General features: G+C 41.2%; 1 protein-coding gene across 9 annotated transcripts in view; it reads left to right on the top strand.

Annotated features, from left to right (window-relative positions):
- Window positions 1-16380, top strand: part of ARHGEF12 (Rho guanine nucleotide exchange factor (GEF) 12) — a 186886-nt gene that overhangs the window by 74003 nt on the left and 96503 nt on the right. For 8 of the 9 annotated variants that reach the window (XM_014528955.1, XM_014528950.1, XM_014528951.1 and 5 more), the window contains 4 exons: window positions 4907-5085; window positions 6684-6761; window positions 6930-7049; window positions 8576-8716. In XM_014528955.1, the coding sequence (XP_014384441.1) occupies window positions 4907-5085; window positions 6684-6761; window positions 6930-7049; window positions 8576-8716 (518 nt within the window). The remainder of the gene's footprint in view (window positions 1-4906; window positions 5086-6683; window positions 6762-6929; window positions 7050-8575; window positions 8717-16380) is intronic. The other variant, XM_014528953.1, reaches the window with a different exon arrangement.

The following is a 16380-nucleotide window of genomic DNA, read 5'->3' as shown; positions in this document are numbered from 1 at the left end:
TGCGTTTTTTAGCTCTATATCCTCCATTTCTGTCATGTTTTTTTGTCTCCGCATTTTTTATGCTTTCTTGGTGCACCCCCTTGTGGTCTTTGTGCGCAGTCTTGTTGTAGTTAAGCCTTGATGTAATACTGGAATACTGGAGGTGATTTGACCTCCAGGCTAACTGGCTGTGAGAATCAGCTGTGTCTGCAGTGGAAGAACTGGATCTCTAGTCCAGCCTTTGCCTGAGGCTATCTGGCAGATGCCTCTGTGCAGGGCCTGGGCAGGGCGGGTCCCTGGGGATCTACAGGGCGGGCGGAGTGAGCAGTTATGGCTGCTCTCAGTCCAGTCCCCAGGGGCTCTGCCTCTCAGAGTCCCAGCAACCGCTGCAAACCTCGGAGAGAAAGCTGCCTTCGAGTTCCGACCAAAGCCAGGCAGTCCCACTTCTCCCGTTTGAGTCTGGGTCCCTAGAGACTCGCCCGGATCTGGAGCTCAGAGTCTGAGACTCCCTCCTGATTGAAAACAACAACCTCGCCCTCAGCCACCAGCCCGCTCCACATGCACTCTGCACCTTAGTATTTCACTTCAGCACTGCGCCTCCTCTGAGTCTCGGTGTGCTATTCTCTTTCTTCCTAGTTGTAGAACTTCCACTCAGCCAGCCTTCCTGTGGTTCTGGATTATGTCCGTTCCGTCTTTTAGTTGTATTTTTGAAGTGGTTGTTCGAGGCAGCAAACTCCGGCGTTAACCTATGCCGCCATTTTGGTTTCCTCTCCAGTGTATTCTTGATGTCCTATATAGTCTTCATTTCTGCCTGGCTCTTAGTTCTCTGTCTTTTTTCATGCTGATGTAGTTCCCACTAAGTTCCTTGTCATTCTCACTATGTTCCTTGAGCATCTTTATAAACATTACTCTGGACTCTATGTCTGATACCTTTCTCACCTCCATCTTATTTGGCTATTTTTCTGGCTATCCCTCCTTTCCTTTAAGTTGGGGGTTGTTTCTTTGTCTCCCCTTTTTGCTGTCTCTTTGTGTTTATAAATGAGACATACTTGCTATGACTCCCAGTCTTCTTGGGGTGGGCTTTTGTAGTCAGTGTTCTGTGGGACCCAGTGTCCTTGTACTGCTGAGTTGTGTGCCCTAGGAGTGACCCTTTTGCGGGTTTTTTGGGCTCTCCTGTTATAATTGGGTCTTGATTGTTGTTGTCCTATTTGTGGGTGGGCTCTCCTCTGAGGATGGGTAACTGTAAGGCTCAACCAAAACCATGTTATGCGAGCTCTTTTACATGTGCTGATAGGGGAAACAACCACAAAAGAGAGGAGAGTTAGTAAAGAGATAAGAAAACAAGAATAGTAAACAAAAAGAGAGACAAAGATAATATTACTAATAGTAAAATAAAAAAAATAAAGAGAATAGTGGAAAAGTGACAGAAAAAAGATTCTTAAAGAACAAAGGAGAGCAAAAACTATGAGTAGAGAGTAGGAAAAGGAAAAAGGTAAAAAAAAAAAGACAAGAAGACAGAGAAGGAAAGGGAAAAAGTTATGCAATGGTTAAAAGAAGAAAGGTAAAGGTAAACTGAGAAAGAATGGAAAAGGAAAAAGGAAGGAGGCCTGTAAGATATGAGAGAAAATAACAAAAATATTAATGGCTATAATACTAAAGCAATAAAGAAGAAAATATTGAAAAAGAAGAACAATTACAACTAAATTCAGCCAAGTGACGTTCATCTAGATCAGTGATGGCGAATCTATGACACGCGTGTCAGAGGTGACACGCGAACTCATTTTTTTGTTTGATTTTTCTTTGTTAAATGGCATTTAAATATATAAAATAAATATCAAAAATATAAATCTTTGTTTTACTATGGTTGCAAAGATCAAAAAATTTCTATATGTGACACGGCACCAGAGTTAAGTTAGGGTTTTTCAAAATGCTGACACGCCGAGCTCAAAAGGTTCGCCATCACTGATCTAGATGGATTACATGATCAGACTCACTGTTTTGTATTTTGATTTCAGGCCTCCTGGGAGGTACTTTTGTGTCAGCCAACGTTAGGAGCTGTCCACGTTTGGCTCTGGATGTCTTGTTGTAGCTGTGGTCAGTCTGAGGCTACAGCTACTCTGCTCGCGCCCCCCCCCCGTTGCCTGGTTTTCTTCCAGTGTTTTCTGAAGAGAGTCTTTAGGGTGAAGCCAGGCGAGCACGGCTAGAGCTAGTGGGCCCCCAGCTTAGAGATTACTCATCAGGCACTCACTGAGGGGAAATGAATCTGCTGCAAAGCCCAACTCCTCAGTCTCTACCATATCCTCCAACTCCAGTTCCCTGCAAGGGGGCCTGGGCAGGCTCAGGTTGGACATGGCCTACTGCCCATTCTGCAGGAGAAGTTTCTGCTGCCCTGGCTCAGTGGGATTTTTCAAAAGAGATTCCGAGTCCTGGCTGGTTTGGCTCTGTGGATAGAGCGTCGGCCTGTGGAATGAAGGGTCCCAGGTTCAATTCTGGTCAAGGGCACATGCCTGGGTTGCGGGCTCAATCCCCAGTAGGGGATGTACAGGAGGCAGCCAATCAATGACTCTCTCTCATCATTGATGTTTCTATCTCTCTCTCCCTCTCCCTTCCTCTCTGAAATCAATAAAAAAATAAAATAATAAAATAATAAAAAAGAGATTCCAATTGAGAATGTTGCCAGTCTCACCCTCAGGACCGGGCTATGCCTTTTCTGCTGCTAGATAACGGCCTTGAGGGTCTTACTCTCGGGATGTCCTACTCTGGGCTGTTCTCCTGCCCCCACCAAAGTGTGCCCAGCGGAGGATCTGGTCCCCTTCTGGTAGGGGTGTTCCCAGCCCACAAGAGGGGGAGACAAGCTCTGCCCTCTCCTTCCCAGGCCTGGTCGCCTGGACGCACAGGGAATTTGGATTAGCCTCTCCTCAATGCAGTCACAAAGCACAGCTCTCCCTCCTCTGTCTCCTCAGTGGAAGCCTTCCCATGGGATCCCATCCAGAGAGACTCAGCCTGCCAGGACCTGGTGCCCTTGCGCCACAGTCCAAGCAGAAGGGGTTGCGAAGTCAGCCCCACTCAGGACTCCGGAATCTCCACATGGCGTCTCAGGAAAGCTGGGACCAGTTATCCCCGCTCCACTTGTGCTCCCACTCTCTTCGGTGCAGGCTTCAAATCCCCGATCTAGCCCCAGCTGGTGTTGCTCAGTGGATAGCACATTGGTCTGCAGACTGAAGGGTCCCGGGTTCGATTCTGGTCAAGGGCACTTACCTCAGTTGCAGACTCTTCCCTGGCCGGGCCCTGGTCAGGCTCATGCAGGAGACAACCAGTCAATGTGTTTCTCTCACATTGATATTTCTGTCTTTCCTTCTCTCATCCACTCTCCCTAAAAATCAATGGAAAAATATCCTCAGGTGAGGATAAAAAATAATAAAATAAAATCCCCGACCTGCCCGCTGCCAACTCTACAGGCTGGAGCAGGCCCTGTGGCTTCACAGGTGCCGGGGGGGTTCCAACCCCACACATCCAGCTGGGGACTCCCCTTCCCCTCCCCACGCCATCGCTCTGGGCTCTGCACAAGCCTTTCAGGAAAGCCCAGCGTCCCTCAAATCACTGCTGGGTGCAGCCCTCAGGCGCCTTGTGTTTTGAGCCAAACACTGCTGTGCAGCCTCAGCAGTCAGAGCCTGCGGGGAATCCCCTCTGGGGCAGCCAGCACCTGGCACATTCTGTCACTGGGAAGGGAGGACCCAGCCTCCTAGGCAGGCAGAGTCTCCTGGACCCCTTGGCCTGATGCTGTGCGGACTCTCCTTCCAGTCTCTGCTGCTTGGGGTTGGGGGTCCCTGCGTGGAGGGAGCTTTGCAGCCAATATCACTTAGGCCTCAGCCAAGCATCCGCCCCGGGGGGCCCCCCCTTTTACCAGTTCTACGCTGTTTCTTCAGGGCTCCTTAGACAAATAATGTCCGGTCAGCTACACTTCTCACTTTTCCAGGCAACCGCATAGCATTTCAGCTGTAAGTCCATTCAGGCTGGGAGCACGGGTACACGGTCTCCTGGTCCCACAGCCATCTTGCCCCATCAGTCTTCTCCAAATTTTAAAAATTAAACTCATTACTTATTTATGGAGATTTTTCTTGGCTTTTGTGGTATACTTTTTGTCAATTTTATCTAGTAAAGTTAATTTAAAATTGCATCATTATATTCTAGAAAATTAGTTAAACTCTGCCTAATTAATTATCATCTTAAAATTATTTTTTAAAATTTGCATTTAAGAGCCGAAACCGTTTTGGCTCAGTGGATAGAGCGTCGGCCTGCGGACTGGAAGGTCCCAGGTTCGATTCCGGTCAAGGGCATGTACCTGGGTTGTGGGCACATCCCCAGTAGGGGGCGTGCAAGAGGCAGCTGATCGATGTTTCTCTCTCATCGATGTTTCTAACTCTCTATCTCTCCCTTCCTCTCTGTAAAAAATCAATAAAATATATTTTTTAAAAAAATATCTCCGCACTGGAGATCAAACCCACAACTTGGGCATGTGCCCTTGACCAGAATCGAACCCAGGGCCACTCAGTCTGTCCGCCGACGCTCTATCCACTGACCCAAACCAGCTAGGGCTTTGCATTTAAGAAATTAATTAAACATAGTCATTAGTAGATGGTTGATATTAATTCACTCTTCTCTAATTAAAAATTGGGGGGTTATACATTTTATTTGCTTTTAAGTAATATTATGAGTAGTAATTTACTATCTGAAAATGACATTGTTCTTTTAGATTCTTAGAGGATTCGTAAAAAAACATTGGGTTGTTTTTATGTGGATCAGTGGTTAGCAGTTGGTGCAGCTTTCTCACATGACGACACTTTTAGAACTTAAAGGCTAAGTAGTGAAATGCTGTAACAATTTGTGTACAATGTTGCTTTCCCTTTCTTTTCTCTGCCCACCCAAGCTGGTTCCTATGTAGCTCTCACTGTTCAGGGACGCCCCCCGGGGATGCCCCAGATCCCACTTGCTGATTCTGAAGGAGAGCCGCCAGTCACTGGACACATGTCTCCTATCATGACATCTCCTCACTCACCGGGAGCATCTGGGAATATGGAGAGAATTACTAGTCCTGTGCTCATGGGGGTAAGAGCGGGAAACATCTTTGTAAATGCTCAGTTGCATAATGCCTTCACTTTTTATTTTCAGAATTTTGTGGTATTGAGCTGATAAACGAATTTAAGTTCAAGATTCTAGAAAATAACTTCCTAATATAATAATGACATAATGTAGTTGACCCTTAAACAATATGGGTTTGAAGAGTGCAGGTCCACTTATGCACAGATTTTTTTTTTCAGTAAATGTATTTTCTCTTCCTTATGATTTTCTTAATAACATTTTCTGTTCTCTAGCTTACTTTATTGTAAAAATTCAGTATTTAATACAAATAACATACAAAATATGTATTCATCGGTTGTTTATGTTATTGATAAGGCTTCCTGTCAGTAATAGGCTATTAGTAACATTCTGGGGGAGTGGAAAGTCACACGCAGCTTTCCGACTGCACAGAGGGCTGGCATCCCTAGCTCGCATGCTGTTCAAGGGTCAGCTGTAATTTGGAATGATTACTGAGTCTTGGGACAGGAGATTTAATTTAAAAAATATTAAACACCTACTATACACAAAACCATTTGCCACTCACAAAAATATTTAAAATATCCTATGTTCAAGGTCTATATTACCTAAGAATATACACTTTGAAAGAACATGGGTATTTTGTTTGTTTATTTGTTTGTTTGTTTTGTTTTGTTTATTGTTGAGCCCCTAGTTTCTGGAAAAAAGTACTTAGTGCTTGGCGTATAGTAGGTGCTTAATAAACCTTTGTTGTTTAAGATGGAGTTAAGTGTATGTAAGTAATTACAATACAAAGGCAGAATGTGACATGAGGGGGAAAACAGTAAGTTCTTTACGAATTCCAAGGAGGGAAAAAATACATCAGTTGTGACAAGGAAGGACTTTGTCGAAAGCTATTTTATTAATTGAGCCTTGAAAAACAGGTCACAAGTGAGTGGTGGCAATGGAAATGAAGGCAACTCAGGTAGAGGAAGTAGAGGGAAAGAGCCAAGAAAGCACCAAATATGTTTTGGAAGTAGCTGGTGCCTGTTAAGGATTTATGTAGTGGAAGAGGAGCTTGAAAACTTAGGACTATTTATTTTCAAAAAACTCACAACTACCAGGTTACTTTATATGTAACTAGATAGGCAGTGAGATCCATTAAAATTTCTTTTGAGCAAGAGAGTGATGTGGTTATAACAGGAGTTTAGGAGGACTAATTGATTAAATAAAGGGTTACAAAACAAGGAGAGATGGCGTGAGGTCAGGAAGGAAGTACTGGGAATATGAGCCATGCATGGGGGTTGACAATAATGATCTAAAGATAGGAAAGCATAAGTATTATTCCTATACTTAAGCCAACTTCATTTTCCAACTAATATAAGTATTTAATGTTTTCTTGAATCCTAGTTTAGTAAAAGTGAAAAGGGCTAAAATTTCCCTGTAATCTGTTATCTTTCATGTCATGTCTAAAAGTCCATCCTTATAAGTGATGGAAATAAAAAATTGAAATAGATATTGAAAACCAGAGCTGGGGCATAACATTATATGTCTCGTTTTCCTTATTTATTTTAGCTTCACTTTTCCTGTATTGGTTCTTTTTTGTTTGTTGGTTTTTTATCTTTTTCTAGGAGGAAAACAATGTGGTTCATAACCAGAAAGTAGAAATTCTGAGAAAAATGTTACAGAAAGAACAGGAACGGCTGCAGGTACTGCCTTAGGAAAGGGCGGTGTCCAGGCAGTCAGATGACTGGCTTCTTGTCAGAGTCGCAGGCAGACAGTGGGATTGGTGCCATCAGCTATTTGACTAAGAATAGACTTTCTCTATTTTCTTGACATAAGCAATCAATTATCAAAATGTTTTTATAACTTTTCAGTTGTTGCAGGAAGATTACAATCGAGCACCTACCCCAAAGTTGCTAAAAGAGATCCAAGAGGCCAAGAAACTCCTCCCTCAGCTGCAGGAGCAGCTCTCCAAAGCCGCAGGCCCCGCGCAGGTAGCAGCACCCCCAGAGCCTCCCCGGTTCTGTGCTCTGAGCGCGCCAGATAGCGCCGCAGTGCCTGTTGGAAAAGTTACGTCCTAAAGGCGGCCCTGTGTAGGGCATGACAGAAATAATGGTTCATTGAAAGAAATGTGGGCTTTGATTATTGCCTTGCTCATGATTTGATGTTTTTTTTCCCACAATAATTTTAAAAAGACTGCTTTTGCTTTGATGTGACAAATTACTAAAATGTGTAAATATATATATATATATATATATATACACACACATATATATATGTATTTTACATTTTTGAGGTTCCTTCTGCAATTATGTTTTTAAGTATAGTTATAAGATTTTACAAATTGACAGGCATTGTGCGAAGTACTTGGACAGGCATTTTCTTAGTCTGCACAACAGCCCTCTTACATCAGGTATTCTGATGTTTCCCCCATTTTACATACACACTTAAAGAACTCAGAAAGATTAAATAACTTGCTGAGATCATTTGGCTCAGAAGCAATGGAACTGGAATTTAACCCTGTCTGATGAATTCAAAGCACATTCACATTCCTAATACTATAATTTCATTGTAATTTTAAAATAGATTTCAGCTGAATTTGCTACATAAGTATAAGTATGGAGATGATGGTGTCATTAGAAAAAATAGCTTAGCATTAAATCTCAACCAGATTTCTATTCTATAATATTCAGATGTGGGATATGAAAAGCTCCTTTACTTCATTTTAAAGCAAAAAGGATGAATTGCCTATATCATTTAAAAGCAGTAAGAGCTGCTGATTTGCTCTTCTTCCTCAGTTAGGCCTGGCATTGACAGCCAGGATCTAGCACTAACAGCACTTTTTAAGGTCCTCTAGCATAAATAAAAATCCTGCCAAGATGGTGAGAACTAAGGCCTAAACTGGTTAAATGACGTACACAAGATCACACTTATAAGGTCTCCTGACTTGCTGGTTTAGCGTACTTTTTATTTTGCATTATTTATTTTTTTATCACTTTCAGTTCCATCAACTATAGATGTTTTTAGAAATACCCTTCAGTTATGTTGACAGTTTTATGTTGTTATTACTGAGCAAAGACAGCATTCTTACTATGTTCGAATAGTAAAAATGTGGTTCCTGATCTAAAAGCTTATCATTATGTTAGAGCACTGTATCTCAGTATTTGTGATTTACTGAAATCTGAAGTGTTGAAAGGCAGTGAACCAGATGCGATGTGTAATAATCTTTACTAATGGGCAGGAAATAGAAATCATATAGTTTAACAAACTGTTTTACCTTTATGTTCTATATGGAAATTCAAACTTTATCCTCCTTACTTAACTGTCTTTGATCATTGCCATTTTACAACCACAGAATTAGTAGTGGTTTATGTTTTTAACTTTTAGATCTTTAAGCATTCTTGATCACATCAAACTGGCCAGATGTTAGCATTCTTCTTTAGATTGTAGTGCAACTCGATTTCTTTATGCAGGCCACAATGAAAGTCTCTTTAATGTGCTTGTGTTTAATCCATTTTAGGACGGAGCTGTACTTACATCCTCGAAGCCTTGCAGTGACACACACGCAGTCATTGAGGTGGAAGCAGACCCTGGTGACGGACTAGGCAGAGTTGACTGTAGCAGCGGAGATGCATCGTGGCCCAGCAGTGACAATGCAGAGGTGAGCTCCACATCTCTGTCTTCCTGTGTTCTTCTGAAAGCTGCTCTCTAGATTTAATTTTAAGTTGCATGAGTTAGAGTTGTGTTCTCTTCCTGCTTATATTTTTATTGTTGCCATCTTTAATGTAGCAATCTGATAAGCAGAAATTCTGGACATTGTTGTAGAGGAGCTTTTAATTCCAGAGCTCACTTTTCCCTTGCACACCATTGACACATGTTTCTTTAGAGGAGATGGTATCTTGTTTGAGGGTAGGAAAGCTAATAACACAAGTGCTTTCTTACTGAACTGGAAGGCCAGCTGTTGATGACTTTAAGAGCAGGTTAATATTCCATCTGTGGGCAGAGTTACTCAGTCTTGAAACATGGGGCCCTTTGCCGTTGCAAAGAGGAAATGACTTACTAGTAATTCTGTTAGGTAGACTTAAGTTAATAGCTCATGTTTAGTAACACTTTCTTGATTAACCCAGAAATTGCTAGATAAACATGAATATTTGTTAAAAGATAAAATATTTGAAGTTGAATATGATGTGACTTCATAGTCATATAAATACTTAAAAGCTAAATTCAGTGTTACTTAGCATTTCTTTGTAAGTAGTATACAATGATAGAATAATGACTTACAAATAGATCACCCTTTTTTTTTTTTAATATATTTTATTGATTTTCCACAGAGAGGAAGGGAGAGGGACAGAGAGCTGGAAACATCGATGAGAGAGAAGCATCAATCAGCCGCCTCCTGCACCCGCCCCACCGGGGACGTGCCCGCAACCAAGGCACATGCCCCCGACCCGAATCGAACCTGGGACCCCTCAGTCCTCAGGCGAATGCTCTATCCAGTGAGCCAAACCGGCCAGGGCAGATCACCCTTTTTTAAAGTAATGAGGAAAGTAGTCTAATGCAGCATTTTTAAAACTCGTTCATGAAATCAATTTAGTTGGTTGGGGCCAGCATATTAAAAAAAAAAAAAAAAGAATAGGAAATAAGAGTGCTTTGCATATAGAGGTGGTGTTACTTCTTGTGACTGTCTTGTATGTGCATATATATATATATATATATATATGTACAGACACATACACAGAGACACACCCAAGTATTATATTTAACAGTAAAATTCCTGCCTTACTGAAGGTTCTAGTGAAAAAAAAAAAAAGGAAAGCTACTGGCCTAAGCCATCATCGTGGCCACCTTTTGAGGCTTAGACCCAATGACTCAGTTCCTTGTGCAAAGAAGATATGAGAATTGTGTGTGTGTGTGTGTGAGAGAGTGAAAAATGACAATAGGAGTCTTAGGATTGGGTATGCTAAAGGTTTTAATGAGAAATTCAGTTTTGACTCAAGAAAAAAAAGAGAACAGCTAACATGTATTGTGCACACATGGAATATGCCGTCACAAGTGTTTCACATCCCTTAGATAATCCTTAAAACGGCCGTGTAATGTAGTGCTGTTGTTATCATAACTTTACAAGAAAAAGCAGGCCAAATGGAAGTAACTAACTGGCCAAACTTACCCAGGGGGTAAGCGATCTGCCTTTACCAGGTGCAAAGTGCGAGCACTCTATAAGCTAAGGTGCTTGTGTGTGAAAATTCCTCGCCGTGGGAGAGCTGAAAGTTTTCCTGCTATGTTAGGGCCTGGAGGAAATGGCTGTCCTTCATCTCAGACACAGGCGAGTCCAAGCTGCCACTTGTGGTACCAGCATTGGCTGAGGGAGCCCTTCTCATGCTCTCCTTTCTGCTTTAGAGCTGCTTTTCCTGTCTCTCTTCATGGCTTGGTCTTACCATTACATGGAAAGTGTCTGAGTGCAAAGGGACTGTCCTGTTCAGCTTTATGCTTCCAAAGCCTGACATATTATAGGGATTTAGAATTTTGAATTTTGTATTTAGAGTGATGTTACAATAAATTCTGTGGCTTAGATGTATATACTTTTTAAAATAGAGTGAATTTGCAAATGTAGAAACAGGCATTTCAGTGAATTAAGAGTGTTTGACATGTAGTTAGTGTTTATTAAGTACTAGAAGCCCGGTGTATGAAAATTCATGCCCTGTAGGGGGGTCCCTCAGCCTGGCCTGCACCCTCTCACAGTCTGGGAACCCTCAGGGGCAAGAGGTGCCCCGGCAATCAGGGGAAGGCAATGCCCCCATCACATCTCTGCTGCTGCCACTGCCAGCAGCGCAAGCCTCGGCCGGCCCTGGTTACCTGAGCCTTAGATGGCCCTGGGCGGCTGGGCAGCCGCCATCTGTGGCTGTGGGTGCCGCCATCTTTGAGGGTGTGACAGTCAATTAGCATATTCCCTCCTTATTGGCTGTGAGCACCGCCATCTTTGCAATGGTGTGAGGATCAATTAGCATTTCCTTCTTTATTAGATAGGATTTGAATGAACAGCAAAATGAATGATTAAAGAGTTTGGTCTTTGTCTTGCATGCAAAAGACAGGCCCAATCAGAAACATGTCCATGTGGAAAGTGAAGTGGAGTAGAGGCAGGGAGATGTGTAAGAAAAGAGGACTGCTGCCCCATGGGTGGCTCCGCTGGTGGAGTGTTGTCCCAAACCCCATCAGTTCCCGCACAGAGCACATACCTAGGTTGTGGGTTCGATCCTTGCTTGGGTGCGTACAGGAGGCAAACTGGTTGATGTTTCACCCTCTCTCTGTTTCTCTCTCTCTAAAAATCAATGAACATATCCTCAGGTGAGGATAGAAAAAAGAAGACTACTTGGCTTAATAGGAACAAATATGTGTTGAATGGCTAATAATTGGTTATCATTTATGGAATACTTGCGTTATGTCAGCAGTTGTAACTAATACTTTACACATACTCTTTAGCTCTCATAATAATCTTCAAGGCGCAGTATTACCATTTTATAGATGAGGAAACTGAGACTCCATAAATAAATTTTGTAGAAATCTGGGTGAGAGATAATATATTGTATGCAAGGCTATTTACTGAACACATAACAAACCAGCTTAATTTCTACATGTGTCTTTTTGAAGCTAAGATGTGCTGTTTTTAGTTTATGGGTTTCCATGTTTGTTTCAATTATATTAAGATTATAGGAACCGATCAGTGTTTTATATTTTAAATGAGCATTTTAAATTTTTTTCTTTTTCTGCTCATTTTTATAGAATAATCTCCTTGTGCTATTTGTGAGATCATTATCATTGCAAAATTCCCTGCTTGTGTTTACCTCAAAGGTGATTCTAATGAATACCCACACACCCAGTTCTCACAAGAGAAGCTGCTTGATCACAAAGAATCATCAAAAATTCAGAGCATCTACCTTGCTAATTTTTAATATGTAAATGATATAAAAATATCTTATGGAAAAGTTTTAAATCCATTCAAAAGTAGAGATGCATAATGATCCCTTTTATGCACCTAATCACCCAGCCTCAGTAGTCATCAATAGGTGCTCAAACCTCTGGATTATTTTAAAGTAAAATCCAAGACATTAGTTCATTAATATGTATCTTTAAGAGAAAAGGATACTTAAAAAACTAGCCAGCGGAGAGGCTATATGGCTGTAGAGTAACTAGAGGTTGCATGCCTTTGCTCCCAGTTTGGGACAAGATTTACAGCTAAATACTGTGTAATCAACTTGAAAAACCAGGTGAAGTGTAGCTGATTGGACATCTTAGATCTCAGCAGCACTGAGGAAACCATGGAGAAACTGGTCAAAGGAGGGGGTTTGTAGAAAAGGAGAGAACACAGCAGTGCCATGGCTGAGAGGACCGAGTGCTATTGCCTGCAACGCTCCCTCCCCCTGGGAGTGTGGTGTCTCAACCCCCCGCAGGGATCCCAAACCCAGAGCAGCAGAGACTGCAAGAAGAGCTCGTGTAGCATCGGCAGAGGGAACCAGGGGGATTGTGTCTGCCTGGGAGATTGGACAGCAGCTTCCCAGTGAAAGAGCGCTCCTATTGTTAGCACCCCAAGCCTGAGAAGTTTGTTTGGGCTCTGACCGCTGGAGAGGCTGTGCTGCCATGTTTGGGTCCAGCAGAGGGGTCTGTGGGGGCCTCTTCTTTCTTGATAGGCATTGTGCAGAGCCCGTCAATGACAGCTGTCTGGCTTAGGGAAAGGGGAAAGGATTCTTCACCTTGAGCACAGGGCTGGAGTCCCTCCCCCCTCCCGTGGAGCCTCCTAGACTGCTCCACCTGCTAGGTGGGTGTCATGGGGGAGAAACACAGATTGGAGATTTGAGGCCCACACTGCGGAGAGTTTGGAGCACCAGTGGATATTGGAATTTCAGTTCCCACTTTGTTGAGACCAGCCATGTGGGAAAAATATTCCATGCAAATGGAAACAAACAAACAAAATGCTGGAGTAGCAATTTTATATCTGACAAAATAGATTTCAAAATAAAGGCCACAAAAGAGACAGAGAAGGTCACTACATAATAATAAAGAGGTTGATTCAACAAAAGGATATAACCGTCATAAACGTATATGCACTCAATATAGAAGCACCTAAATATATCAAAAAAACTTTGGGTAGACTTTAAGGGAGAAATTGCCAGCAATACAATCATCGTAGGGGACTTTAACACCCCACTGTCATCAATGGATAGGTCTTCCAGACAAAAAATCAACAAGCAAACAATGATCTCAAACAACCCACTAGATTAAATGGATTTAATTGATATTTACAGACATTTCATTCCAAAGTAGCAGAATATACATTCTTCTCAAGTGCACATGGAACATTCTCAAAGAAAGACCACATGCTAGGACACAAAATAATCTTAACAAGTTCAAGAAGAATGAAATCATATCAGGCATAGTCTCAGATCATAATGGCATAAAACTAGAAATCAACCACAATAAAAAAGCTCATATAATATTCAAACACATGGAGGCTAAATAGCATGTTATTAAAGAATGAATGGGTTACCAATGAGATCAAGGAAGAAATAAAAAAATTACCTAGAAACAAATGAAAATGAATACACAACTACCCAAAATCTGTAGTACACAGCAAAAGCAGTATTGAAAGGGAAGTTCCTATCATGTAGACCTACCTCAAGAAGCAAGAAAAATCTCTTGTAAATAATCTAACCCTGGACCTAAAATAATTGGGAAAGAAAACAGCAGGAAAAGGCCAGAGTAAGTAGAAAGAAGGAAATAATAAAGACCAGAGCACAAATAAATGACATAGAAACTAAAGAAATACAATAAAATAAGTACAAAAGATCAATGAATCCAAAACCTGGTTCTTTGAAAGGATAAATGAGATTGATGAACCTAGGAGAGAGGACCCAAAGAAATAAAATTAGAAGTGAAAGAGGAGAGGTAGCATCTTATAGAAATACAAAGGATTGTAAAAAAAAAATATTGGGAACAACTATTTGCCGACAAAATAGACAACTTGGGTGAAATGGACAAAGTCTTGGAAACATACAATCTTCTAAAAATCAAGAAGAATAAAAAAACCTGACTAGATGGAAAACTAATGAAATTGAAGCATAACCATAAAAAACTCTGCAAATAAAAGTTCTGGACCAGATGGTTCACAGAATTTTATCAAACATTCAAAGAACTAGCACCTGTCCTCAAACTATTCCAAAAAATACAAGAGGAGGGAAGACTTCCAAGCTCTTTTTAGGAGACCAACATTATTTTAATATCAAAACCAGATAAAGACACTGCAAACAAAGAAAATTATAGGCCAATATCCCTGATGAACATAGATGCTAAAATCCTCAACAAAATATTAGCAAATTGGATCTAGCAATACATTTTAAAAAATCATACACCATGATCAAGTCAGATTTATTCCAAGAATGCAAGGTTGGTTCAATATTCACAATTCAATAAATCTGATACATCACATAAACAAAGTGAAAGATAAAAATCCTGTGATCATATCAATAGATGCATTCAGTAAACTCTAGCATCCATTTATGATAAAAACTCTCACCAAAGTGGTAATGGAGGGATCCTACCTCAACCTAATAAAGGCCATATATGACAAACCTAGAGCCAACATCATACTTAATGGGCCAAAACTAAAAGATTTTCCCTTAAGATCAGGGATGTCCACTTTCACCACCCTTATTCAACATAGTACTGGAAGTTCTATCATAGTGATCAGACAAATCTGATATCAAACTATAATACAAGGCCATAGTAATCAAAACAGCTTGGTCCTGGCATAAGAACAGGCATATAGACCAACAGAACAGAACAGAGAGCCCAGAAATCAACCATGTCTTTATGTGACAAAGGAAGCAAGAGCATACACTAGAGCAGTGATGGCGAACCTATGACACGCGTGTCAGAGGTGACACGCGAACTCATTTTTTTGGTTGATTTTTCTTTGTTAAATGGCATTTAAATATATAAAATAAATATCAAAAATATAAGTTTTTGTTTTACTATGGTTGCAAATATCAAAAAATTTCTATATGTGACACGGTACCAGAGTTGAGTTATGGTTTTTCAAAGTGCTGACACGCCGAGCTCAAAAGGTTCGCCATCACTGCACTAGAGTAAAGACAGTCTCTTCAATAAGTGGTGCTGGGAAAATTGGACAGGTACATGCAAAAAAATGAAACCAGACCACCAACTAACACCATACAGAATAAACTCAAAATGGATAAAGGACTTAAATGTAAGTTGCCACACCATAAAAATCCTCAAATAAAATATAGGCAGTAAAATCTCTCGAAGCATTTTGCCAATAGGTTTCCAAGGACAAGGGAAACTCAGGAAAAATAAACTATCAAGCTAAAAAGATTCTATTCTTCACAGCAAAAGAAACCACAAAAATGAAAAGGGAACCCACTGCATGGAAGGACATACTTGCCAATGATACATGTCATAAGGGATTAATTTCCAAAATATGTAAACAACTCATACAACTCAACAGCAGGCAGACAAACAGTCCAATTAAAAAATGGGCAATAGTTACTTTGCCAAAGAGGACATACAGAGGCCAAGAGACATGAAAAAAATGCTCAAAGCCACTAATCATCAGAGAGGTGCAAATCAAAACAACAATGCGGTATCACCTCACACCTGTCAGAATGGCTATCATCAACAAATCAACAAACAAGTGCTGGCGAGGATGCGGAGATAACAGAATCCTCCTGCATGCTGGTGGGAATGCAGACTGGTGCAGCCACTGTGGAGAACAGTATGGAGTTTCCTCAAAAAGTTAAATATGGAACTGCCATTTGACCCAGTGATCCCACTTCTAGGAATATATCCCAAGAAACCAGAAACACCAATCAGAAAGGACATATGTACCCCTGTGTTTGTAGCACAATTTACAATAGGTAAAATCTAGAAACAGCCCAAGTGCCCATCAGCAGATGAGTGAATAGAAAAGCTGTGGTACATTTACATGATGGATTATTATGCAGCTGTGACAAAGAAGGATCTCTTATTCTTTGTGACAGCATGGAGAGACCTGGAGAGTATCATGCTAAGTGAAATAAGCCAGTCAGAGAAAGACAAGTATCACATGATCTCACTCATGTGAAATCTAATGAATAAAATAAAGTGACGAGTAAAATAGAATCAGTAGCGTGGATACGAGGAATAGACTGGCCAGTTCCTGAGGGCAGTGGGGCGGGGTGACTGGATAAAGGTGAAAGGATTAGCTAAGGAACATATATGCATATCCCATGGACAGAGACAATAGTGTAGTGAAGGCAAAAAGAGGGGGAGGTTGGG

Source organism: Myotis brandtii, unplaced genomic scaffold (assembly GCF_000412655.1).
Source record: "Myotis brandtii unplaced genomic scaffold, ASM41265v1 scaffold666, whole genome shotgun sequence".
Classification (NCBI taxonomy): Eukaryota; Metazoa; Chordata; class Mammalia; order Chiroptera; family Vespertilionidae; genus Myotis; species Myotis brandtii.
Note: the sequence above shows the minus strand (reverse complement) of the source record. Positions and strands in the feature narration are given on the sequence as shown.